General features: G+C 41.7%; 1 protein-coding gene across 5 annotated transcripts in view; it reads left to right on the top strand.

The window, feature by feature from the left end:
- Positions 1 to 27,396, top strand: part of RBFOX1 (RNA binding fox-1 homolog 1) — a 1,278,833-nt gene that overhangs the window by 1,189,138 nt on the left and 62,299 nt on the right. For all 5 annotated transcript variants that reach the window (XM_014520084.2, XM_025203686.1, XM_025203675.1 and 2 more), the window contains one exon: positions 8,057 to 8,189. In XM_014520084.2, the coding sequence (XP_014375570.1) occupies positions 8,057 to 8,189 (133 nt within the window). The remainder of the gene's footprint in view (positions 1 to 8,056; positions 8,190 to 27,396) is intronic.

The following is a 27,396-nucleotide window of genomic DNA, read 5'->3' as shown; positions in this document are numbered from 1 at the left end:
TATATGATGGAGCTTAAATTTAAGCTTCAACACACTTTGGACTGCATATTTAAATGGAAAGATCTAGGGCATGGTTTGTAATGTGCTATTTATAATTCTATTTCTTATCGAAATGCAAGGTTTATTGGAAAATATATTTATTTGCTATTTTTTCCATTTAAATAAGTATTAATTCAACTGAATATTCACAAGACAGTGTACATTATCATCATAATGCCCTCATTCTGTTCCTAAAAATTTCAGTCACCCTCATACAGATTATGCTATTCATTGCTCCCCAGCATGTTACCTATTATACCTCTTTGTTTTTAATTTATTGTCCAGCACTTCCGATGAATTTCCTCAACAGGGATCCTCCTAAGCAATGGTGCTAATGTAAATGTGTCCATTCCTTTTTTAATAGTTAAAATATCTTATAATAAATTAACCAAAGAATGATTCAACCAAGACCCAGTATTAACAGTCTTTATCCTAAAACATGTGGAGGATGTTAATGGGAGTTAACTTAGTAGTTGCTATGGAGGGGGAGAAGACCACTAAGGAGAAGAGATTTTCATTCATCTATTTTGATGGCATACCTTTCTTCAGGCATATGGCATTCTCATACAAATTCAAACTAGAGCACAAAAGCAAAGAATAATTGCCCATTAAAGTGGTTGTATATTTTTATGGGCCTGATACAGAATCTGCCCCCCTGTTGGTTTTTGCATCTGCTACTTTTCTGACTATCCTAAAGCTCTAAAACTTTAATACACAGTTTATAACCCTGGTTTGTGTTCTTCCTCTTGGGATCTTTGAGGCTTGAGAGATGTTGTGCAGCTAGGTTTTATTTTCCAGTGTAGATGTTGATATTTAGTGTCTAGAAAGCATGCCAGGCAACTGTGGAGCTCATTTAATACAAAAATGTAAACAATGGTAGACCTAATTTGATACAAAAATGAATAAGAATAATAGATGTGTCATATCTTTTGGGGAAAATCAAAGTTTGATTAAATTTCAGCTGTGAACATCATAATGGTAAATTCTTCTCATTGTTCTCATGCTCAGATTTGGTTTCCACATCTGATTAGTTCATCTAAACTCTACCCATACATAAGTATAAATTCTTTAGGCCCCTAAGCCTTTTTAAAATAAAAAAAAAAGCTGTGGAACTTGCACCCAAATTCTTGTGTGTCATGCAGCAAATTTTTGTGGTTGAACATCTTGGAAGTATTTTCTTTGTATAAGAAAAGTCTTTAAGTAGATATACTTTTTTATTATTATTTCATGTTATTTTTTGGTCTGTCAATGAGACATACTGTAAGAATTGCTTGTACTGTGATAGTCTGGAAAGATATAATACAACCTGTTATTGCTTATGGGCTGAATTCAATTTTCATTGCAATGATACAAGCTTTTTTCTACTTTGATTCATGTTAAATAGATATGGCAAATACGTTTTAAGGGAAGAGTCTTTCCAGCATATTGAAACTAATATTTCTTTTCTTTTAAAGCTATGGCATTAAATTATTTATACACTTTTTGAAGATTTTCACATTAAAGCCAACATACATACTTTCCAAGTATGATTAGAAAGTATTTATACCTTACTTGAGCTTTCAGCTAATTCTGACATTCCTACCAGTTGTTTCATGGAAAGATATCAAGAAGGTGATAACAAGGTCGCTTTCATTCATCTTGCAGTCACAGATTTATTGAATCGCTATATATCGTAAGCTGTGGTGAGATATTCTAGGCTAGGTACAGACGTTATACATAATGCATTAAGTACACAGAAAATGCTTTAAAGCTGTAGCAGAACAGATGTTCACAGCACTTAGAGTACTTTAAAAATGGCAGAATCTGCTCTAAGCTAACCCTTGATGGAAGTGCTTTAAGTTCGAGCATTTTTTTGAACATCTGTACCATATCCATTGTGCTTCAATGTAGGTTATATTCTGCCACCATTCAAGGGGCCCCTCACTGGGCGGCTTGCTAGCCTTAGTTGGTGTTCACCTTCTGTATGTGAGCACCAGCCCAAACCTGTCCTTCCCTGGGCTGTCACACAGAGGAAACATAAAAGGCTCTGTCTTCTCCATGCACACCCAGGCCAGGGGTTGAGGGACCAGAGCCTCTCTGCTGCATGGATCCTCTTCCCCAAGCTTGCAGGCTCAGGTCTGGGTGGGGGTGGGCAAACAAGCAAGGAATACAGGCATAGCAAAGAATTTTACTGCTAAAAAATGACCTAAGAGTTTCAGAACTTAAGAAAATAATTAAATCATTTCTCTGTTCTGCGCCCACCTCTAAACCCTGAATTTGATCATCCTCCATAAGCTAGGCTCTCCCATCCTACCCTTTCTTTCAGCGTGTGATCATGAATTCATCATTTGCTCAGAGACAGGCAACTCAAAACAGTCTCTGATCTTATTTCTACCCTTGTGCTTTTACTAAGGAAATTCTAGGCTCCACCCTTTTCTCTCTCCCCCTCAGCCCCATTGGCTTCTCTGTAGAGAGTCATTTGAAATAAATGAACCCACCAGGACACCCTTTTACACTGGAGCAGAATCATTTAACCTTGATGGTCCTTGATGGCTCTTTCATTGTTAGACTTTTGAAGGTGTCCTATGCTCCTGCCTAAGCAGAAAAATGTATAGAATAGATTGGCTTTATCAAACTCAGGCCAGTTTTCAGTTCAAACTGGATGTTTTAATCCAGTATGGAGCTTACAATACCAAGTGAATGTTACAGTGAAGGGTAAAATGAAAATTGTGTTCATAAAAAAGAAATGAAGTTCACAGTCTGTCACACTGAACACTCATACAATCCCAATGTCCTTATTCTGAAAGTCAAGACATACTTCCATATTGTTATGTATTTTGAGAGAGTGATGAATGAATTGGGCAACGCATGTGTACATAAAGGAAGACATGTGAGTGCTTTTTCAAAGTGAAAATTAATTAGGCCAATTTTGTAATAAGTATGTTTTGCCAAACATAAAATGAAACATTGCCATGAAGAATTCATTGTCTAAACAGGTTTTACAGTCTTAACATGTAGGTGGGTTGCTTAATAGCAGCACTCAACACTATCTTGGGGTCAGTCTGGTTTAACTGCTAGTTTTTGTGGGGGGCAAATGTCAACATGCTTTTTCTTTTTTTTGCATTTTCATGGCTCCCCTTAAGTATGAGAACTACTGATGCACATTTAAAGGCAGAAATTAGTCTAACAACTTAAATGTTATCAGATGCTATCCTTTATTTGTTAGTTGCTTTTGTAACAAGGGCCATCTACAGTTGGTAGCCACCTGAAAAAATAAGCATTAGGTCTGTGCGAATAGGGAAGTATTTGATTCAGATTTGGCTGATTCGGAGGATGGTGATTCAATTCAGAGATTTGGATCACTGTCTCTAATCGATTCAGCCAAATTGGCTTTAGAAGATTCAGTGCTAATTCAGGGAGATTTGGTGATTTGGATTGGCCCAGGGAAAGGCAGGCACAGCCTGGTAGCTGCAGGTTCTCCCGTGGCTCCTCTGGCTGTTTCTGCCTCTTCCCAGGTGAGGGGAGCCATGGGAGAAGCCCCCATGGCTGCCCTGCCCAGTCCCATCCCATCCCCTGCCTGACCCCAGCCTTATCCCAGTACTTAAAACAAAAAATAAACGCCCCGCACTAACTGGCTGCAGCAGCAGTGATTGGGGCCTCTGGGAGTTCATGGCAGAGCCCTACCATGTAGCATGGGGCAGTGGGGATTGCCCTGCCATGCAGCACTGCCTGGGAGTTGTGGCCACTGAGGTTGAGCGGTGCTGGGCTCTGGCTGAAACGTGGAACTATCCCAACTCCCAGACAACACACAGCACCCTGCTGAGCTGCTCTGCACCTGCACAATGTGACAGCTGCTCTCCAGGCAGAGGGGAGATCCTCCCTGCCCCCCCTGACCCATGCTGCACGGGGGGAGCTCTGCCACGAGCCCTCAGAGGCCCCAATCATTGCTGCCAGAGATGGGGATTGCAGGGCTTTTCTTTTTAAAGTGCGAGGAGGCTGGGCTGGTGGGGGGATGGGGCTGGGAAACAGCCATGGGGGCTTCTCCTGCAGCTCCTCTAGCTGTGCCTACCTCTGCCCCAGTGGGGGGAGCCACTGGGGCTATGCCCTGCCACCGCTTGCCTGCTGACATGGGGGTCACACGATGTGGGCGAAAAAATGCTGGGAACGGTGGTTATGCCTTGCTACCACTTACCCCCTTTGGCCTGGAGCGATCCACACCCACATCCTGCCCCAACCCCCGCCCCGGCTGGGCAAGTCGCAACAGGGCAGTACCCCCACTCCCAGTGCTGCCGTGCCTGCATCCCCCTCCCCCTTGCCCCCCTCCCTGAGTAACATGGATCCCTTGCCACAACTGGGCAGCTTGTCCCAGCCCCAATCCCTCCCTCCCCCATGCCTCTTTCCTTCCCCAACCCCAACAGACTTACCAGCTGGAGGCAGCTGTGTCAGCTGCCTACTTAGTCTATGGCCGAATCTCTGAAGCGGCCAAATCTTTTCTGAAGCTTCTCTGAATCAATTTGCATAGTTCAGATCAATTTGGAGGTTTTAATTGGTGTTCTGATTCTATTTAGTTTCGGAGATGCATTCCCCAAATTGGGCCAAATCTCCTCCAAATTGAATCAGCTGCTGAAGCTTCACACAGCCCTACTAAACATCCATTTCTATCATTTCCAGTACTGTTTTCCTTAACCATTAGTTATATATCAGTCCCAATTGGGGACTGCTGATCTTTTGGGTCACTATTCAGACTAGTCAGCAATACTTTTCCTGGTCAGATTCTGCAGTCTGCTCTTCCCTTTTAATGAACATCTTATCAATACTAAGTTTTTTAAATTAAATTTTAGCATGTCTAACTAATGCAGGAGTAAGTTCTAGTATAGAGCAAATGAAGATGTTGCTTTCTAGGCATGATTAACTATAGAGTGAACCTATGGGAGCCTCTTACTGCAGGTGGCTTGAGGTGTTGAACATAGCAATTAACATATTTATATTCTTTCCACAGTAATATGTACAGTTAGTAAACACTGTTTAAATATGATTATAAATCCCGGTGTATAAATCACCTAATTGAAGTTAAAAGAAGTTTTCTGAGGAAATACTGAAAGGCAGATGCTGAATGCACAGTGAAATAGGAAGAGGACAAGATATTTGTTCAAGGGGCACAGGTCTGACTCCTTCATACTCTACCCAGAGGCAGAGATGGGCAGTGATCAGGTAGTGCCCTAGCTCCAGACTTTCCACAATTACTGCCCAGTTGCATAATGGATAGGAAGTAGCACCCATTAATTATGTGGTAGATATTCTTACTGGGGTGGCTGAAAGTTCTGGTAGGCACTTTATTTCCTCTAATTTAATACAACCCTAAGTCACCCTTTACTTTAGCATTGCTTATAACAAGTAACCAAATTCTGAGTATCTTGGCGGTTCTTTGCAGATGAAGATGTTAGGAAGGGAGCTGCCCATGCCGGCTGCAGGCCCACTGCTGAATAATCTGTCCAATTGGAGGGAGATAAATCCTACTGCAACATTTTAAAATGTATGGCTGATTGCTGCTAGATGTGGGTGTATTTTTCCTCCTACTCCTCTTCTCCGCAATGCTGGCACTGAGCTGACATATAAAGAAGGCTGTTGCCTTTTTGATTTGGAGCTGCTAGGCATCACAATCTGCAGCCTGTGCTTCCCACAGTTTGTGGAAAAGGACCTCTTCAGAGTGTCCCTGGAGTGCTTGCATGGGGCTCCTCTGTCACGTTTCCCCATTGTCAGTTCCTCATACAGTGCAGCCTTTGGTAGGTGCCTTTGGTAGGTGGTTGTCATCCATCCAGGCCATGTTGCCTGCCCGCTGCAGTTGAGTCTGCAGGAGAATTGCCTCAGTGCTGGTGGTATTGCCTTTTTGTAACAAGTTCAGGGTCTAGCCTCCCATATTCTGCTGTTTCATGTTATAGTCTACAGTCAAATCTATTTTATACAGGATCATTAATGGATACTCAAACAAGGGGAAGCAGAAGGAAGGAACATTTCTTGTTTGGACTAATAAATCATGACTCTAACTGGTGTGATGGATGTGTGCATGTTTCCAGTAATGTGAAATTCCAGAGAGAGAAAATGCATTTTTATTTTTTCCTAGCAAAAGCATCCTTGCACCAATATGGTCCCCATATTTCTTTGTTTTAAAGTAGTCTCATATGTAGTCTGTGGAAAACAGAACAGAAATATATTAAATCTTGTAAATGCATCCCACTCATTTTGAAACATATATTTTTATAGTAGCAGAAAGAGAAATAAAACTGGATATGGGATTTGCACTTTTAAAAAAATGTTCTCCTTTCACTATATTGCTACAGTTCTGTTTCATGTTTTATCTCAAACATCTAAATCCTCGCAGAATTACTGTAAGACCTGCTTGTCGCTGAGAGAGATCCTGTAAAGCCTGGAAGGTACTATAGCAAAGTGATAATGGATAGGTCACCATAATTACAGTGTATTCCCTCACACAGGCAGCTAGCTGTTTTACAAATTGAGAAGTTTTCATTTCCTTCATTTCAAATTCAGTGTTTCTGTTAAAACTGATGAAAAACATTTGTGGATTCAGGTCCATTCATGTGTCAGCTTTAAAACAGTAAGCATTTGATATATTTGCCCCGATTTATTTGCTTTTTATCTCTGGTTACTGTGATAAAATCTGTTTATTCACTTTTTTTATTTACATATTGACAAAAAATCCATCCAAGTTTAACATCACTGAAGCCATTTGAGGTAAACCAGTGCTGAATTTATGTCACTGTACATCAACAATAACTCATGTTGTGTAATGGAACACATTGGTCAAACAACTAGAAAAGAAAATAAAGCTGAAAAGTATATTAACTTTCTTTCTCCATTGATAAAGTTTATTCAGAGTAGCTATAGACATTTAAAATAAGAAACTTTTTATAGTACCATTTCTCTTTTATAGTACTTTTTCCCCAACACTTACATGTAGACTCACCACAGTTCAGTTTCTGATGCAAATCTGTTTGAGTGATCATTAATATTCAAATATAGGTAGAACAAAAGTGGGGTGGAGTGATTTCCATGTTCCTGCTTGAGTTCATGTCTTTTTTATGAGCTAAACCAATACTGGTGGGTCTGAAAATTCTCTCAGCTCAAATAAATACTTACAAATCATATAACTTTTGTCTTTGAGCGTAATAAACAGGAGCAAATGCAGATACCTATATTATCAAATATAGAATGTCTTCTGCATCTCCCAAAGGGGAGCTGTAGAAGGGTTTAGCTTCCTGCCTTACTTCTTTTCCCAAGTCACTCATTTCCAGGTAGTAATTGAAGTGTCCAAGAGAAATCAAGTGTTCTTATAGTGATGTAACAAAAGTAGCAGGAAATGGTGATGGGAGGGGGAAAGCAGCCTGCAGTCTCTGGAGCTCCAGCCAGGGAGCAGGGGGAGGGGCCAGTCCTGCTGTGGAGCAAAGAGTCCCACCCAGCCCAGAGAGCATGCTGGGATGCTGGGGGAGACTGATTTACCTTAAACCAGCAAGGTGTCTGGGCTAGACTTTGCATAAACGGGTTTGACCCAAAGCAGTTAAATCTGATACTGCATTCAACCAGGTGTATCTCAAACCAGTTTCAGCCATTCTCAAACTGGTTCATGTGCATTGAACATCTGTTCTGTTACAGGTTTAAACCAGTTTCTGATCATTTAAACCAGTTTATGTGTAATGCCTGTCCCTAGCCTAAAAGTGTCCTTCTCAGGGATAAAACAGGATGAGTATTTCCTAAGAAAAATACAGCCAGAAATCAGGAGGGTATTTTAAACTTCATACCCACTTTGTTGCTTCTTCTTAGAATGTAAAGATTTTATAATGAAAATATGGCCTTTTGTCAGGAGAACAACATTTTGCTTGGTTTGCATCTTCTCCATGCCAATTACCGACAAGCTTGAATACACACACAAACAAGTTGTTACATTTTCAGTATGTGATCTTGTTTTGAATTGAAACAATCAGACTTACAATATTTCTTTGTGTTTCTTTTGTGTTTCCCCTAGTGCCAGGATTCCCTTACCCTGCTGCAACTGCAGCTGCTGCTTACAGAGGTGCACATCTAAGAGGCCGAGGTCGCACAGTGTACAACACATTTCGTGCAGCAGCCCCCCCTCCTCCAATTCCAGCCTATGGCGGGTAAGTGGATCAGTCTCTTTACCTATTACCATATATCCCCAAAGGCTACAAACTGTTTGTGAGTGCAGTGCATGCTGGTCTTGTCTCACTACAGAAACCAACACAGCATGCAACCAATCCAAGTGCCTGAAGTGGTGCACCTTGCACAGAGTATTGAAAAATGACTGTAATTTGTACTGTCATGGTTGGTGGCATTAAGCATTTTATATGTCACACATTGTTATGTAAATTCTCATAGAAAGTGAATGCTATAACATACAGAAACTGTTACAGCTAAAAATGTATTTTTGATGATTGGAAACATATGGTTATTAAGGAGGTTGGATAAAGTTAACTTTTTCCCCCCAAATCACTGACTGAATGTTATCTCAAGAACCGTAGGGTTCTTCTTCATCTTCTTTTAGTGTGCACACAAATTCAAAAATTCAGTATTATGGTGTTTTTTTTACTGACATCTCTTCAAAAGTCAGAAACTAGACTGCTTCTTTCAGCTCAAAATGCTTTCTTCTTCACTCAGTGATATTTGGTAGGTTTAAAGCATATCTACTGGACCTTATCCAAAATGACTAAAACCAAATGTCCAAAGTAAAGAACAAAATAAGTCAGCATATAGTATGAATTTTTAAATAAACATCACTGACAAAATTAGGAAACCATTTTAATATTTTAAAAATAAATATGTATTTATGGAGGATATGGAGCTAACATCTCTTTGTAGTCCTAAAAATGCTGAAACAGAGGTCCTTGTAAATTGTATAAGTTACTTACATTAAGACCTCTCTGAAGTGCTGAAACAACACTTTAACAGTACACTTTAAGAAAAGGCCACAGTAGAAACACCTCTCCTTTATTTTGTAATTTCCCTACTAGCTTGTATTTCTGTCTTATAGTAGCCTTACTTTCCCTTTAAGTATGTATCCATTCAGTCAAAAAGGCAGACATTTTACTAGGAAGCACAAGTACCCTTAGTCTGTCACTGAACCTCATGTTTTTGCTGGCTGCATTGCCTATCCCCTCAAAATAGGGCAGTACTTGTGAGTTTTGTTAATTTTTCCACCCTATTCAAGTTCCCACATCACTGAATGTTTTGGAGTAAATCATGTTTCTCAGAACTACTGCATTTACCTTAATCCAAGATGACACTGAATTTTAGATTACCACCCCCACCCCCGCACCCCAGTAACTACACTCTGTATATGGAACATTTATAATTTAGTTACAATTATCCATGTGTAGAATCTCATAATTGAGATTCTCTGCCCCCATCCCTGCAACATAATCCCTGACTACTGTGGTGAGGAAAGCAGTGGCAGGGGATCAGGTGATGCGGGGGGGGGAGGGGTGGAGCAGTAGGCACTGAGGTAGGTGCTGAAGGGGCAGGCACTGGAGGAGCCCAGAGGCAGGGCAGATGGTAGGGAAGGCAATGGGAAGGTAGGAGATGGTAAGATGGTGGGGGAGAAAACTTGATCCTTGCCCTTGACCCCCCCACAAACGCACACTTTGACCCCTGGTTCCTGTCCCTCCACATCACTTTCTCCCCTTTGTGCCTGTCCCCCGTAGCCTTGGGCTTCCCGTTCTCCCTTTCTCCTCCCCCTGCCATTTGGGCCCAGCTGGAGTTACTGCCTCCACTGCTGCTGTTGGGCCAGACTGGGGCCAAAGAAAGCATATGCAGGGCTGGAGCTTGTCACCACCAGAGTAATGGTAAGCAATGAGGGGTGGGGGGTGCAGAGGGTGTGGGGAAGGGAGATTGGGAAAGAGGTGACAGGCAGGACAGGGGGGGGAAGAAGCTGTGGAGGGGGTGAGGTACAGTGGCAAGCAGAAGCTGTGGCTCCAGCCCAGACCCTGGATTAGGGTCAAAGTAGCAACACCTCCTTGTCATTCATCCCCCCCTGCCCCCCAGTTACTTAGTTCAAAGACAAGGCACTGTTTTTCCCTAATTAAATGGGGCAGGGGGACTCATTTTGGAATCAAGTAAATATGGTATTATTTAAGGGGGTAGTGTCAAAATGATCCTGGCTCCCTGTGGGCTGGATCTGGACCAGGCAGTGGCACGGTCAGTGGTGGAGGTGGTGGCAGACTGAGTAGGACTGTGCTGACGCAGCCCTTGCTCCACCCATCAGCCGCAAATAGCCATGCCCAACAGGAGGTTTTCTCCTGGATTCTGTGGCAGGCCTGCCATATGGTCAATTCCTTTACCCGCCATATGTTTGACACGCCTAATTTAAGGCACTGTTCAGTCTCACTGATGGTATCTTAATGAGTGCAAATAGATGTTGCATTTGTTCTAGGAGAAAGCTTTTTTCCCAGAATTGTACAAAGGTATAATTCCATTATTTTGCTTCAATTTTCTCTGAAGTATTCTAGATAAAATATAACAATACTTTATCCTGGGATTTCATAGATTTCATAGACATTAGGGCTGGAAGGGACCTCATGAGATCATTGGACCTAACCCCCTGCCCAAAAGGCAGAAAGTTAGCTGGGGTCAGATAACCCCAGCATATTCTGTTGTATGTCTATATGGTTACTGCAGTTAATTTCAGGGACAAATCTATCAGGCTGCATACTCTTTCTGGGAAGCTACTTGGAAGGAGCAGCAATGCAGCTTGAATTGGTGATGTGTGTAAGTATCTGTGCCACTTCTGTTTTTAACCAGCTCAAATCCTGGGACAATCAGTCCCAGATCAAATGAGACATCTTCTTACAGCCTAGGTCAATTATTTTAATTTCTCATGTTTTAAGTTTCCTTTGGATGCATCTGCATGAGACATTTACTGCACAGTTGACTAATTAAATGCACAGTAAAAATCTCAGCTTCTATATGGGTGCCCCTATTAGGGCACATGAAACTAATAAACTCCACAGCAGGGTAGTACTTGTAAATAAAACTACTACCCTGCTGTGGAGTTTTTTCATGCGCAGCAGTGCATGTATAAATAGTGACCCAGTTGGTTGGGGCATGAAGGTGCTTCAGTATGAGGACTGCCTGTCACCTGGCCCTACACTGAAGCACCTTCATGCCCCAGCCAGCCCCTCTGCAGTACATTGATCCTGGTTGGAGCAATCCTGGCCGACAGGCTGACATCCAGACGCCCTGCTAACTGGGGCTGCTTTGACCTGGCTCAATGGGCTGCCGTCTGGGTGCACATGTAAACCACACACACAGGAGCTTCCCGGGAGCATTAAATTCTGGAGCAATAAGCTCCACAGTTTATTGCTGTTCATTAATGGCATATGTAGATGCACCCTGTGTAACTGTTAGAAACCTAATTTGGGAAAAGAAAAGAAAGTATATGATAGCTTATAAAACAAGATGGCTTCTTCTCAGAGGTACCTGTGTGATGCATGGATTTTTATGATCCCTAACTATAAGAAAAATGAATCTGAAGTTCTGATCCTTTAAAAAGGTAGTAACTTGGGAAGCCCCAACAGCTGAATGACTACTTGGAATGCATGCCTTTTAATTTAAATATGTATACAAACATGCAAATGTGCCCAGTATCCTACTACATAGTTTGTGATCTAAGCTATAACCTTAGCTATACATTTTTAAGCTTTCTTAAGTATTACATGATAAAGACTGCATCTGATTTTTATGGTAGAAGACACTAGATCATTGCCCTTCCCTAGTTAGAGTTACATAATAAATATTTAAATTACAAGTTTGTTTCAGATTGTAACATGGAAAAGTTAAGAAGAAACTTACATCTGAAAATGACTTTTAGCCTTAACTATAATGATTGCTAGATATGATTGCTATAATATAGATTGGCTAGTACTTGGCAGCAGAAGAATTGAATTTTGAAGTGTATTACAAGCGTTATCTTCATTGCAAAACTTCTATACAAATAGGTTCTGGAAAGATTCAGAACTATTCTCTGGGATGCTTAAGGTCAGTTATGCTGCAGGGGTCTCTTGTTATACAACATGACAGTTAGAAACATTTGTGTGGGCAGGAAGAGATCTCTTCCACCTTACAAGCTTATTGATTCATAGACTTTCATTAAGGCTGGTATCTGTGAAGGCAAGAAGTGCTGTGATGGGGTCAGAAAGATGTTACTTACTTCTTCTTAGTCTGTCAGATTCTTAACTGGCTTAGATGATTGCTGGTGAAGTGTCAAAGGTTAACCTCTACCAGCTATTGTGGGCTCAAATACAATTTGTCTTGTCAACACTAGAGTTTTTAAATGTATTAATTAAAATGTGTAAAGGAATTCAAAATAAGCCTTTGCAATATACTTTAGAGAGGCCCATACATATATATCATTTAACTTTTGCATGCACCCATCACCAAAAAGGGATCATTTCTGATTTGTTTGTCTATTGCTCTTAGTTTAAAGTGAAACCATCATGTACATGTTACTTCTACTAGGAAGACAGAGTGGGGAAAAGGAAATGCCAGGTAAACTTTCTTCAGATATCAGAGTGGAAACTGATTTCCTATAGTAGACAGAACTAGCAGAGTCATCAGGGGAAAGTGGTTCTAGAATTACTGCCTCAGTAAGTGTTTATACAGCTGCCAGACAAGTAGGTATGATGACAGTGGACATTTCACTTTTTCTTGCCACTTCAAAATATGAATTATGATTTGCAAAACAGTGGCTATTTCCATTGACTTAAACAGGAACTATTGGTGCTCAAACATTTCAGCCCCAGACAGACGTTCATTTCAAGGCATGATGGGATCTGATTCCTGATCCCAGTAGTCATGCCTCTGGCCATGGTGCATGGCAGGAGGCATAACATGATCCCAGGCTCTCCCTGCACTGTCAGGTTGGGATCCCAACAATCATCATCGCCTGTCACTGAGGATCCACGGGACTGGTGGGGCCCACAGACTGTCCCTGGAGTCCACCAACAATCAGCCAACTGATGGCAGATTTGGACTGCCCCACAGTTTGAGCCTAGGGAAGTTCTGATCTGCTATGATCAGCTGATTGGGACTGCCCTGGCACTTGAGCCCCAGACCAGGGCAGTCCAATGTGCAGTAAGTTGGCAAAAACCAGCCCAGGGCTTGAGCCCTGGGGTTGGACCTTGCCAGCTGACAATCAGCTGAAAAGGATGACCCCAAGGTTTGAACCCTGAAGTCATCCTATCTGCCATCAGAGGGCAAGGACCACCCCAGGATTCAAATCCCAAAGTTGTTCCTGCCAATTAATGACCAGGTGATCGGGACTGCTCCTGGGCTCGAGCCCTGAGTTGTTGCCTGTTACACATTCAATTTAAGGTGCAAAGGACACTAACTACAAAGTTATTACACATATTTTGTGTGATCACTCTGTAGCTGGTGTCCTTTTTTATTGTGCCATTAATCACCTGGATGTGTGGTCAGTTTGCACTAAGTTGCGATTAACTGTTTAATCACATCTTAAGTGTAATGCCTGCCTGGGGCCTTCTAAACATCAGGTTTTATTATTTTAGTTGTCTGCCACAGTGGACTTATGTTTCTCTGTCCTTCCATTCATCATGCAACACTTATGCCTATGTTAGAAAATACACCCACACTTAGTTATCAGAGTACTTTTTCTTAGTAGTTACTGCATACATGGAACAGAACCTTTCTCTGTTTCTGTAGAGTGGTATCCTTATTTGCCAAGGCATCATACTGTTAAAAGATATTTTTGTACCAAATAAACAAGAGAGAGAGAATGTCAAGGAAAAAAGCTGGAGAAGGTTTGAGTGTCTTCAGCTGTTCTTTTCTTTTCATTCATTCTTTTTTGTTTTGTTTTTTGTAAAAAAACAAAAAACAAAAAACAAACAAACAAAAAAAACCCAACAAACCCACAAAAACACCCCAAAACCCTCAGTGTAGTCACTAAGACAATGCCAAAGTACAATGCCAAGAAACTTTACAGTGGAAGCTCAGTGTCAAATAGCCAGCTTTCTGAACCCCATTCCCAGACTGGCAAAAGTATTTTGGAGTACAACTGTAGGAAAGACTTAGAGGAAGGATGCTGAGGAAGGGATATATACAGTGAGTACTTGAATGGATCAGATAGATGCCAATCTCCAAGCACCAATACGGGAGGGAGGAGAGCAGTAGGAAAGAGTTTCATTAGCCCCCAAGAACCACCTGTTTTGCTCCCATCCAAACTCCCATCCTGTGTAGTTCCCATTGTGTTTATAGATGCTTTCCCCCTAAGACACATGCACAAATGAAACTAGCTCCCCAGCTGATTTCTTTCCTGTGACAAGGACTTACTAAGCTCCCTTACCTAAAGTCCATGGCTGGCAAGTCATCTACTCCTACACCTATCCAAAGCCAGCCTTAGGGGTAGGCAATGTGGGTGACCACCCAGAACACTGTGGTCACGGGGTGCCAACACACACACACACACACACACACACACACACACACACATGGATGAACAGCCTGCGCTCACAGCAGTGCTCTCTCCCCACCATGCCATGGCCAATCCCTGCCCCAGCCAGGAGCAGTGCCAAACCCACCTCTCACCATCAGCCACAGCTCAGGAGAAGCTGAGCCAGACAGTGTGGGCAGCAGCAGTGCCCACCTGCCTGCGTGGTGCACTATGCCACTCTGCCTCCCCATAGAACTGCATCCTGTGCCACTGCCTACCTGCCTCTTCCTGTAGCAGTGCTTCTGGATTGGGAGAGGCGTCGGGGGGTGATGCCAAAATACAAGTTCATCCAAGGTGCCATTTTCCCTAAGGCTAGCTCTGCACATACCCCTTTTTTCTTTGAATTCCTCCACATTAATTGTTTTTTTGGTTTTTTTTTTTAACTGGGTAAGATATTGACCTTTATGAAAGAATCTGTATATTTTCTAAATGTTAGAACCCTACTTGCTTCTGGAGACTGAGCCTAATGTTTGCATTTCAGTTTCTGTACGTTCTATAGTGCAGAAACAGCCGTGCTACATTATTAGCAAGATGCATGTCATATTATTATAAAGTGACCAGAAGTGATACCCAGAATGTCAAAAACCAATTATTTTCCATGACTTAACAAACAAGAAGTTTTTCTATTAATTAAAGAACAGCCTAATTCTCATGTGAAAGAGTTTTTAATTAGTTATACCTAGTTATGCCTCCTGAGCTCCAGGTTAATTTTTAAGATGGCTAATTTTAATTTTTAAAAAGGTGCAGTATTCTATGATTTATATCCAATCACAAGAGAATCAGCTATATACTGAACAGGTAGAAAGAAAAATAAATTTAAAGGATTACGATGCACTATGTAAGCATATACAAAAGATCATGTATTTTCTAATGAAATAACTTGATTATTAGAAATTTACAGTTATTTTAACCCTTACAAAAGAGGTTGTTCTGATTGTTTATTTGAGTTATGAAATAGTTTGCTGGTCTGATCATTTTAACCCAGCAGATGACATTTGCCTTGTACTCAAGGCACCTAATCTCCACCTAATCTCTCTACCCCAGCCCACCTAATCTCCCAAGGTGCACCAAGCCCACCTAATCTCTCTATCCCAGAAACTCTCTGGGATCAGTGTGCATGAGAAAGGCAAAAAGGTAGAGGGACAAACATAAAAGTAAGAGAACTGCATAAGAGTAAATAAGAGCAGTAAAGGCAATGGAAACATTTGTAAAATACTTGAAAAAATATATAAATATTTTTTTCTAAAAGACTGTCTATCCCTTAATTCCAGAGCTCTAAAAAAAATTGTTTTGTAATGTGCAGCAGCCCTTCTGCCTTTGTAATGTAGCAAATTGTACCAAACATTATATATTGTTAAAATATCAGGGTTGAGAAGATGAGACGGAAGAAAAACAGTTTTTTTTTCCAAGAAGTTAGATTATTTTTTATAGATCTTTCTTATGTTGTTTGGTATTCTGTAGAATTATATCTTATATCAGAATAATTTACAAAGTACCACCTTCTAGTTTTGGTTCCAAATACAAAACTTAATTTAACTCTCTGATTTCCCATTCAAGCTATATAATACCATACAAAGGAACCATCTTCTATTTAGTTATATTATTGATAGTGTTTTCATATAGGTTTTTCTCCATATTCACATAAACTCCCATTCAGAATATCCACTTTCTGAGTATGAACGCAAATGTTGAAAGAAAATGCCTTACCAACCCACAGCAATAAAGTGACCTTCAGCTTTCTTTTTCTGCTGTGATGCCCTCAATTAATTCCCTGAAGCAAACAAATAATTCGTTTATAACATAAATTCTTGCCACTGAATGGGAAAATAGGAAATGATTTTCCCATCTATTTTCCTCATCTATAGGAACCAGTCAGTATTGGCCAAAATAACTTATAAAATAAATTGTCACAACTTTATTGTTAAAACTTTCCAAACAAGTGGTTTCAGTTCTTTATTACTTCCACCAGTGAAAATGGAAAAATGTAATTATTGTATTGACTATACCACTTACATTTGTTTGGTAGCACCTATGAAATGATTTTTTAACTGCTTTAAAGTAGAGGATAAATTGCCAGAATGTGCAGATGTAACAGTTAGATAGTAACAGCTTGTACAGGTATCCTTTTCTAGAGATATGAATGTTATGTCTGACTGTTCCCATTCTGTTAGCTGTTTGATGGCCCACATGAAGTTAATCAGTGGGTTCATGAAACAGGACAAAGGCTGAATGAACATATTTCAGGATAGGAAATGAGACTTTTTTCACTTAGAGGACATGTACAGTTGGCATAAAACATCCTTATCTTTCTGCCCATGTTCAAGTCCACTTGCCCTAATCTAGCTATGTAATGCTATGGAGGACTTCTGACACTGCCCAGAAAATGAGCAGCCTGGTCAGGGCGGAATTGAATAGTGGGTCACTATGGCCCTTCTCCCTTCATGCCAAAACCTCCTGAAAAGACAGCATTCTGCACCTTATTTACAAATATAAAACTCTTTAACTGCTCTTCCCTAGCAATCCTATAAGCAATCCCATTTTGTGTTCCCCATGGTTGTGTCTCCCTCTGTTAATACTGGAGAACAGAAACTCTGCCTCATACTGAATCAGTGTTTAGGATTATAATTCTATCCTAAGGTTTTGAATAAATTCATGGCCTCATAAACGTAATTGAAAGAAATAATTATCTCAACATGGGAGTTGAGCAATCCACTAAGCCTTAAATCTGGTCCTTCCAGTTCCACACTGAGACATATTGACAGAGAAGCATAGGACAGGGTTCACTGCCACTGCCATCCCTTCACAGGGACAGAAAAGTTAGTGTATTTGTGACCTCTCCTTAAGAGGTCTAAATCCATTAATATTTTTAAGTATTTCAAAATGACCAGAAATAGTTTTCTTTTATTGGTATCAGATGAAACCTGTCTAAAATGTTCTGATAAAACTCTTACATCTGCACACTCCTATAATGGTATATATGGAACAAAGCCAATGTACCTTTAACCCTTCTTCATTCAGTGTTAAATTACAAGAGTTTAGCTTACTAGGCCTGTGCGAATAGGGAAGTATTCTATTTGGATTTGAATTCAGCCAATTGGGAGGATAGTGATTTGATTCAGAGATTCAGATCACTGTCCAAAATCCATTTAGCCAAACTGGCTTTGGAAGATTTGGCGCTGAATCAGAGAGATTTGGAGATTCAGCCATAGACTATAATGCGGAATCACTGAAATACCTATAACTTTGTCATTTTGGGGCAGATTTGGATGAAAACATCAGGGATGAAGCCTGTCAGGTGTCAAGGATATAGGTACAGGGGTTTCTAGGAAACTGCACCTTAAGCCTTTGAAAGAAAAACTCATTGTGTGTGACTTTGCATGTATGTTAAGGTGTAGCAGGATGAAACTAGCAGGGATGGTAGCCTGTAACAGGGGGCCTTCCTGGTGCTCAGGAAGAAACAGCTCACAAAAGGGACAGAAAGGCTACAGACAGAGGCTTATGTGCTGTTTCTATGTCCCTTCCCCAGAGCACTGTGATTGGAAGGGGACCCAGGGAAAGATCACAATCACTGGCCAGCTACAGATGTCAGTCTTTCCCCGCCTGCTCTCCTTCCCTCTTCTCAGTTTCTGTTCCCCTGAAAGACTGCCTTCTGAATCTCCAAATCTTTTTCTGAACATTTTCTGAGTCAATTTGGAGGCTCCGAATCAGTCCGGTGGGGCTTTTCTGGTCTCTTGATTTGATTCAGATTCAGTGATTTGGCCTCTGAATTGGGCTGAATTTTCTCCTAATCGAATCAGCAACCAAAGCTTCACACACCCCTATAGCTTGCCTGTGCCACTATAGGAGTTTGCAGATGTAACAGTAAAATCACTACAGGCAGCTCCGCCTACCCTTTTAAAGCTCTTGAAGATTACATGTGCCCACTGGGTCCTAGCAAGTTCTTCAGCAAAGCAAGGGACACAAGATTGATACTTTAGAGGTCTCAATCAGTGGAATAAAACATTGTTCAGAAACCTTTTAATAGCTTTGTTATACAGCATAAAGATTAAAAAAGGTGGGGGCAGCATACGTCTAATTTTTCTTGTCTTCACCCAGTCACCTTAAAGGTTCAGAGGGTATTGTGAAGTCAGCCATGCTACTACACGTCCTCCTTTTTCTCCTCATACACAATTTACAAAACAGCAGCAAGAGGAAATCCCGTAGTATATGAGAGCACTGATCCAGCTATGATGATTGTACCTTCCTTTGAAGCATCAGGCAATGATAAGAATCCTCATAATGGGCTATTAGGGAATAACATAACCATAGGGGTTTCTTTTTACTAAACAGCAATCTGTTAGTGACTAGTTTTTCTAGCTACTAAAGCACTAGTTCTTCTATACTACATTTATGTGGCAATATCTACATTAAATTGGATATGGTTATGCGTATATCATTTATATATGATCATGCCATATATGTGTGTGTGTGTAGAGAGAGAGAGATAGACATAGATATATATATATTATAGATAGATACTGTATATGCATATGGAGAGAGAGAGAGAGAGAGAGAGAGTATAGTTATAGTTATGTTCAATTTAATGTGGGTGTTGCCATTATACATTCCAAATCTTCTTTTTTTTTAATTCTGCTATCACCATTTCTGTCATGTAGCCAAAATAATGTTGCTGAAATCTGAAGTCTTGATTCTTCACTTTGAAACTCAGACAGAATTAAGAGATGGAGCCACGGGGAATGTTTATGGGTTTCTGATCCAAAGTTCTTACTTTACAGCAGTGATGTAAGTTTCCCTTGGGACCTTATGCCAATGGAGCATTAAACAGTACGGAGTGATGCTTATGCATCTCAATAAGATCAAGGAGAAGGTTTGAAGTTTGGGTTGTAGATTTTGTGCTTGCTTTTTTTTTGCTGAAGAAAAAGACAATTTTTTCTTGCAATGAAAATGTAATTTTTTCAGGTGGTTATAGAATACAACTGAAAATTAGCTATGTTAACATCACAAAATCTATAATTCACTCATACTTTAACCAGAGACAATCATCCTGATTGAGGAAGAGGCCAAGGTGCAGGCTTTAGCTCTTTGCAAAGTGCCACTTCAGCCATTTTAATGTAGTCATGTTTTTCCAATGGAAATTCATCGAAATCTTTGAAGTTCATTTGGAATTGAATTGGGAATTAGTACTGACTTCACACTATTACATTCTGTGCTGTCTGTAGCTTCAGCATATTCTTCATGCTTCATGAGCTCCATGAGCTTGAGTTATTGCAATATAATGGAAGTTAACAAAGGTATTTCTCACTACCAACAGCATGCTCACTACCAGAAAGAAAAGGGGGTAAGCATTTAATCATACATGCAAGAGAAAAGCACTACTGCTGCTGCTGAACATCCAGGGATACTAAAACATAGTGCCCCATGAACATGATGAATAGACCAGGCTGTCCTTATAATGACATAATCATAATAATAAATATATAACAAATAATAAATGATTAATAATTGAATAATTAATAATTATAATACTTAAATAAATATAATAATGAATACTAATTAAATATAAATAATTATAATAAATAATCATGACATCAGATTGTTGCCCTTAATTAGTATCATAGAAATCAAAATGAAAATAAGATCTATGTTATTATAACTTGGTTGGTAACTTTGCACAAAAAGTGAATAGCTGAGCCAAACAACTAGGGAGGAGTATAAGAGTATCGCTCGGGCATTCAGGGATGAAGTCATGAAGGCCAAAGCACAATTGGAGTTGCAGCTAGCGGAGGACATGAAGGATATCAAGAAGGCTTTCTACAAGTATGTTAATAACAAGAGGAGGATCAGGGAAAGTATGGGTCCCTTCAGTGGCAACACATAGAGGGTGCACCCTGAGAGTGCCAGTGCACCCCCTGACTGGCTGCACTCACTGCTTAGGTGATGGGCAGGTGGGAGCACCGGTGCCCCCCCTGCAAGTGCAGGCCAGTTACAGCAGTCACTCACAGAAGCAGCCACAGCCACTCCCGAAAGCAGCTGCACAAATCGGCTGCAGTGATTGGCCATCATGGGAACAGCTGCAGGGGTCCCCCTGAGCAGTGAGATAGGATGCGGGGCCAGCCTCCCCGGTCGACGGGATTGGTCACAGGGGGGCATGTGCTCCCCCCCGACTAAGACAGCACTCATCGCCCATGGGCCCCTTACTGAATGGGGAGACCGAATTAGTGATGGAGGATACAGAAAAGGCTGAAGTATTCAATGCTATTTTTACCTCAATCTTTACAGGCAAGGACAGCTCCCAGACTACTTCACCTGGCAGCACAGTTTGGGGAGGAGGTGAGCAGCCAACTGTGGTAAAAATCAGGTTAGGGACTATGTAGAAAAGCTGGACATATACAAGTCCATGGGGCCAGGTGAGATGTACCCGAAGGAGTTTGCTGATGTGATTGCAGAATCATTGGCCATCATCTTTGAAAATTCATGGTGATCGGGAGAGGTCCCAGAAGATTAGAAAAGGGCAAATATAGTGCCCATCTCTAAGACAGGGAAAAAAAGAAGATCTAGGAAATTGCAGACCAGTCAGCCTCACCTGAGTTCCTGGAAACAGCATGGTTCCCAACAGGTTCCCAAGGAATCCATTTCTAAGCACTTGGAAGAGAAGGTGATTGAGAACAGTCAGCATGGATTCACCAAGGGCAAGTCATGCCTGACCAACCTGATTTCCTGAAAACCTCCAAGGGTTGAGCTTCTACCACCTCTCTGAGTAACCTGTTCCAGTGTTGTACTACCCTTCTAATGAGAAATTTCTTCCTAATACCAAACCTAAACTTCCATTGCTGCAACTTGAGACCATTGCTCCTTGTTCTGTCATCTGCCACCACTGAAAACAGTCCAGCTCCATCCTCTTGCGAACCCTACTTTAGGGAGTTGAAGGCTGCTATTAAGTCCCCTCTCAGTCCCCTCTTCACTAATCTAAATAAGGCCAGTTCCCTCAGCCTCTTCTCATAAGTCATGTCCCCCAGCCCCCTCATCATATCATTTTTGTTGCCCTCCACTGGACCCTCTCCAATGTGTCCACATCTTTCTGTAGTGTGTGTGTGTGGGGGAGGCAACACTCCCTTGACCTGCTGGCAACACTCCTAGCAATGCAGCGCAGGATGCCAGCCTTCTTGGCAACGAGGGCACCCTGTTGGCTCATATTCATCTTATTGTCCACTGTAACCTGCAGGTCCTATTTTGCAGAGATGCTGCCCAACCAGTGAACCCCCAGCCTGTACTGGTGGATGGGACTGTTTTATCCTAAGTGCAGGATTTTGTACTTGTCCTTGTTGAACCTCATGAGATTACTTTTGGCCCAATCCTCCAATGACTCATGATGATATGACTCATTCAGTGAATGTGGGGAGACCAGCGGATGTGGTATATCTTGATTTTAGCAAGGCTTTTGATGTGGTCTCCCACATCATTCTTAGAGGCAAGATAAGGAAGTAGAGATTGGATTAATGGACTTTAAGGTAGATAGAAAACTGGTTGGATCATTAGGCTTGAAGGGTAGTAGTCAATGGCTTGCTATATAGTTGCCAGTCAGTATCAAGTGGAGTGCCCCAGGGGTCCTGGAGGCAGTTTTGTTCAATATCTTCATCAATGACCTGGAAGAAGGGATAGATTGTACCCTTAGTTGGCAGATGATACTAAGCTGGGGGGTATAGCTGATGCACTGGAGGGGAGGGCTAGGATTCAGTGACATAGACAAATTGGAGGATTAGACCAAAAGTAATCTCATAAGGCTCAACAAGGGCGAGTGCAAAGTCATGCACTTAGGACATAACAATCCCAAGCACTGCTACAGGCTGGGGACTGACTGGCTAGGCAGGAGCTCTGCAGAAAAGGACCTGTAGGTTAGAGTGGACTATAAGCTGAATATGAGTCAACAGTGTGCCCTTGTAGCCAAGAAAGCTAATGGTATACTGGGCTACATTGGTAGGAGTGTTGCCATTAGATTGCAAGAACTAATTATTCCCTTCTATTGTGCACTGATGAGGCCACAGTACTGTGTTCAGTTTTGTGCCTCCCGCTACAGAAAGTATGTGGACACATTGCTGAGAATCCACCAAAGGGCAACAAACATGTTTAGGGGTCTGGTGCACATGACTTCTGAGGAGAGGCTAAGGGAACTGGGCTTGTTTAGTCTGCAGAAGAGAAGTCTGAGGGCAGATTTAATAGCAGCCTTCAACTACCTGAAGGGTGGGTCCAAAGAGGATGGAGCTAGACTGTTCTCATTGGTGGCAGATGACAGAACAAGAAACAATGGTTTCAAGATGCAGCACGTTAGGTTAGATATTAGGAAAAACTTTCTCACTGGAAGGGTAGTAAAACACTGGAACAGGTTACCCAGTAAGTTTGTGGAATCTCTGTTCTTGGAGGCTTTTAAGACCTGGCTAGGGAAAGCCTTGGCTGGGATGATCTAGTTGAGGATGGTCCTGCTTTGAGCAGTTGCCTGGGCTAGATGACTTCCTGAGGTCCCTTCCCACCCTAATTTTCCGTGGTTCTATGATTCTGTAGACTGGGCTACAGTTGATGAGAACATCAGTGTCAAGACCTGGTTTCTTGAGAAGTACTGGAACATTAAAAACATTCTAAAATGCACCCATTACATTTTACTAGCTATTAAGAAATCTGTTCAGACTCTCAAATCTGGAGATTAATTTAGTACATTCACAAACTTAAAGTAATATTGTTTCAAAACAAGAAGTTGTTGTATTTGTCTCCTTCTGACCTGGATTGACAACTGAAAAAAAAGCATCAGTCTATTTTTTTTTAGTTTTTGTCTCCTTGCTTCAGCAACTAGAAATACCCTCTTCCTTTTATCACTCGATGCAGTTGTCAGCCACCAAAAGAATATCCTTTCCCTTGCTCTGGCATGAAGGAAAAGTTTACTGTCTATATTCATGCTGTAATTGATCAGATCAAATGTAACAAATACCACTTGCAGTCTATCCCTCATACTGTGTACTTGATATAGGTACTTGGGCTATGTACTTAGCTGGTATAAAGTTCTAGACTTTGTGTGAAATATATAGGAGCAACTGGTTTTTTGAATTCTCATAAGTCTTGAGAGATGATGGTCACATTGTGACAAAGTACTAATGACAGACTAATACCCTATGAGATTATAAAGATGGAAGAATCTAACCGTACCAAGAATTTTTCTTAAATTATGTATTAAAAAGATGTCATTAGAAGTATCAGAGAGGTAGGAACACAACAATTGCAACAAATGCTGAACAGATCTAGAATGAGAGTCCTGGGAAAACAGTGTTCCATAGCCAGTGAGAAATGATTTCAGAATATAATTGCTGTATATGCAACATGTTGTTCAGAGATACATTTTAAATGGACCAAGGTACTTCTCTTCACTGATAAAGTCTAAATCATAAAATATATCTGAATACATCTTCCTTTTGTCCTCTGTACCACTCAGATGGGCAGCAGGGACAGCAATTTACAAGTCAGTGGGGCTGGGAAGAAACCCACTCCCTGGCCTCCCAGGCTTTTAAATTGCTGTCCCTGCTGCCGAGCTGGGTAGTGGGGGCAGCAAGAGAAAGCTGGTAGGGCTGGCAAAGCCTCTGGTCTTTTCCCAAAACTGGGGGCTGCAGGGCCAGTCCAGAAGGAGAAAGGAGCAGAGCAGCAAAGCCCCCACCCACTTCTCACTCCAGGAACTCTGGTGTGAGAAGCAGATGGAGCAGCGTGGCCAAGCTCCCGGCCTGCTTCTCACACCAGAGTTGTCTCCAGAGTGTGAGGAGCCAATAGGGAGTAGCTGGCAGCTGCTCCTGTTCTGCACTCATGGTCTATAGGAGGGGCAGGAAAAGCTTTCCCCCATGCCTTCTTCAGACTCGGGTGACCCCAGTCTCAGGAAAACATGGTTGCTTTTCCCATGGCTCCATTCCTCCTGGTCCCTTGGAGGAGTTAAGTTGGGAGAAAGAGTCTCAAGAGAAACTCTCCCAGAACTGACTTCTCCCTTGTTGGAGTCTGCTTATTTTTCTCCTGCATCCACCACTTTTGGTGAGAAAGAGGTGAAAGAGCATGAATATTCATGGAGTTTGATTTCTACCATGAAAACGGTTATTCTCCTGATAGCAACTAAATTTTTGTGCATGGTGATGGACAATTAACAATAAAGAAGCATTTTGAGTATTGTTGTTGTCCTTTGAGAAATTAATATTTTGAGAGGACAGTCAGCACTCTCTTTGTGCCCAAATAGCTTTGCAGGGATCACCAGCAAGTGCTGTGCAGACCACAGGTTTAAGGATCTCTGTTCAGGTGGGATATTAAAAAGGAAAACAAATAGAGAAAAATACTGGCCTCATTGAAGTCAATGGCAAAACCTATTCCCTATTCACAATTTATATAACAGCTTTTGCTACAACAATACAATAACATGAATAATAACAATTATATGTAATACAAAAATATAATTTATTATTTTTGCTAAAAAAATACAATGAAATTATCCATTCTAACAGTTTCCACAAAATTTAAATAGAACATAGTATATGATGGTACCAAAAAAAGATAAAATGAAGCTGAGGACAATAAAATAAAACAAGGGAATTCTATCTGATAGTCTCCCTTCTTTGTGCAAGTAATGCAAATACATCTAAGGAGTATAGGACAGGAAAAGCCAAAATGTTTTTTCTTCATTAGCCCAGTATTTAAATTTTCCATAATTGGAAAGATCCATTTTCCTCTTATTTCTTGAAAGAACAAACAAGACCATAAAGAGTGATTTAATTCATCTGCCACAGTCTTCCCACAGGAACATATTCTGTTGGAATGTAGGATCTGACAGCACCTGCCCATGACAATTGCAGATCTCAGAGTAACTTGCAGTCTAGTACTGGCTTTCCATTATTTACGGTTGTTTGTAGTTAGTGTTTTTTATAGAGGGGTGTGTGTGTGTGTGGGTTGTGCAGGCCGGCTCCCGATCCCATTCTCGCCATGTGCGAGCCGGGCCTGTCTTTGCGCACGCGGACTGTGGCCAACAGCCCGGGCACGCGGGGTCAGAAGAGACCGCGGGGCGGTAAGGTACGCGCGAGCTAGAATCAGTTACGGAGGTGTAATGGTTGATTGAAAAGATTATTTACTTACACCCAAGATGGTCGTGGTGTAGGCTGGACAGCTTTCCAGGTGCAGCTCCACTTGAGTCCTCGTTGGAGGACTCTGACAAACTCGGTTCTTTGACCCCGGAGAGGTTTAGGCTCCGTGGGTTCGGCAATTCTTTTCTCACGGAGTGGCTGAATCTCCGTGGGTTCTGTTCGGTTCCCAGGTCCCCCGGAGCTGTTAAGACTCCGTGGGTTCGAAAATTGGCTATATAGGATAGGGATACGTCTAGGATTGCGCTCGGTGACGGGAAGAGGCTAGAAGCTAAACAGACCTCCGTTGCCTGCTTAAGAAAGGTGCGTTGGGTCCGCAAGGGTCCACATCGCTTGGAGATCTTCACACAGCGCAAAGTCTCCTCCTCCTGGCGAGTTCTGTATCTCTCCAGGTTTCCTCTCTCTCCCTCTCCTCTCTCTCCTCTCCGACTTGGGCGGAAACTACCCAAGCCTTTTGTACGGCTAGCAAGCCAATAGCTAGCAGCCATGTATGCCTACGTTTAGAACCGGCTAATAATGTGGCACGAATCTAAATACAAATGGTGGGAACTCCTTTGCACCGTGCATCACTATGATGCAAAAGAAATGCACCATACAAAGAAGGCTACAAACGGCGGGAAATACTCTTCTGCACGCGGGTTCCTCTATTGCAGCAGAAAACTCCACCGTGCAAAAAAGCTGCAATTTGGCGGGAACATAATTTAGCGGTGCCGAAGCACACAGAAACAAAAAACCACAACTTTGGGTTGTGACATCCCCCCTTGCTGAGAGCATAGCTAAATTATGCTATACACTCATACAAGAACCTTGTCGTGAGTCGCCAAATGAGTAGACAAGCAAACAAACAAATAAACAAACATAAAATTCACTGTCCTGGAATTGAGTTACATAATAATCAAGAAACAATAATCAACACAAACACATAATCTGATTCATAACAAAATTGCACGATCAGGGCTTCAGTGGGTGTCATGGCGAAGTCGTACGTCAGGCCCTCACTTCTTTCAGTGATGTCATCTCTCTCAGGACTCCTCTTCGCCACACGCTCTGAATCTCAGATCTGCAAACAGAAAACTCTCAAAAAATAGATTAATGATCTTATTTAACAAACTTAAACAATTTTTATGGCTCAATTGAATGAAATCGTTGAGGATCCATCATCTGGCTCTTCTAAATAACGAAAACCTAACTCATAAGCCAACTGCCATTGGCCTACGTCTCCTAAAATCTGAAGCTGCTGCTTGTTGAGTCCGGAGCGCTGCAGGAGAAATCCAAACATGTGTTGCTCCTCCAGGGTTCTTGGTGGCAGTGGTGGAAGATCGGATCCACGACGTCTGGTGCCCTGAGGTCTGGTCGGGTTTTGACAATCCCGATCAAGAGACAATCCGGGCTCCATCAGGACACGCAGTCATGACAACTGACAAAGAAGATTACTCTTAATCATGTTTAAATTCCATGGCCATAAGATCTAGCCATGAAATTATAGCTTCATCAGATTCCATCTCAGATTCCTTATATAGCTGTTGCAATTCTGTCCAAGCACGAATGCGACTGGTGACGACATCTCGCTCATCAGTTGTTTGGTTGACCGTGGCTGTAGGGCAAGCTGCTCTTTCGGGAGTTGATGTTATTACAGGCTGAACTGCCGCTGCGGGAGTCACTGTTGCTTTTACTGCTTCAGGCAGGGGGGGAGGACAC

The sequence above is a fragment of the Alligator sinensis genome, unplaced genomic scaffold (assembly GCF_000455745.1).
Source record: "Alligator sinensis unplaced genomic scaffold, ASM45574v1 scaffold404_1, whole genome shotgun sequence".
NCBI lineage: Eukaryota > Metazoa > Chordata > Crocodylia > Alligatoridae > Alligator > Alligator sinensis.
The sequence above is the reverse complement of the archived record's forward strand: the minus strand, read 5'-3'. Positions and strand labels throughout refer to the sequence as shown.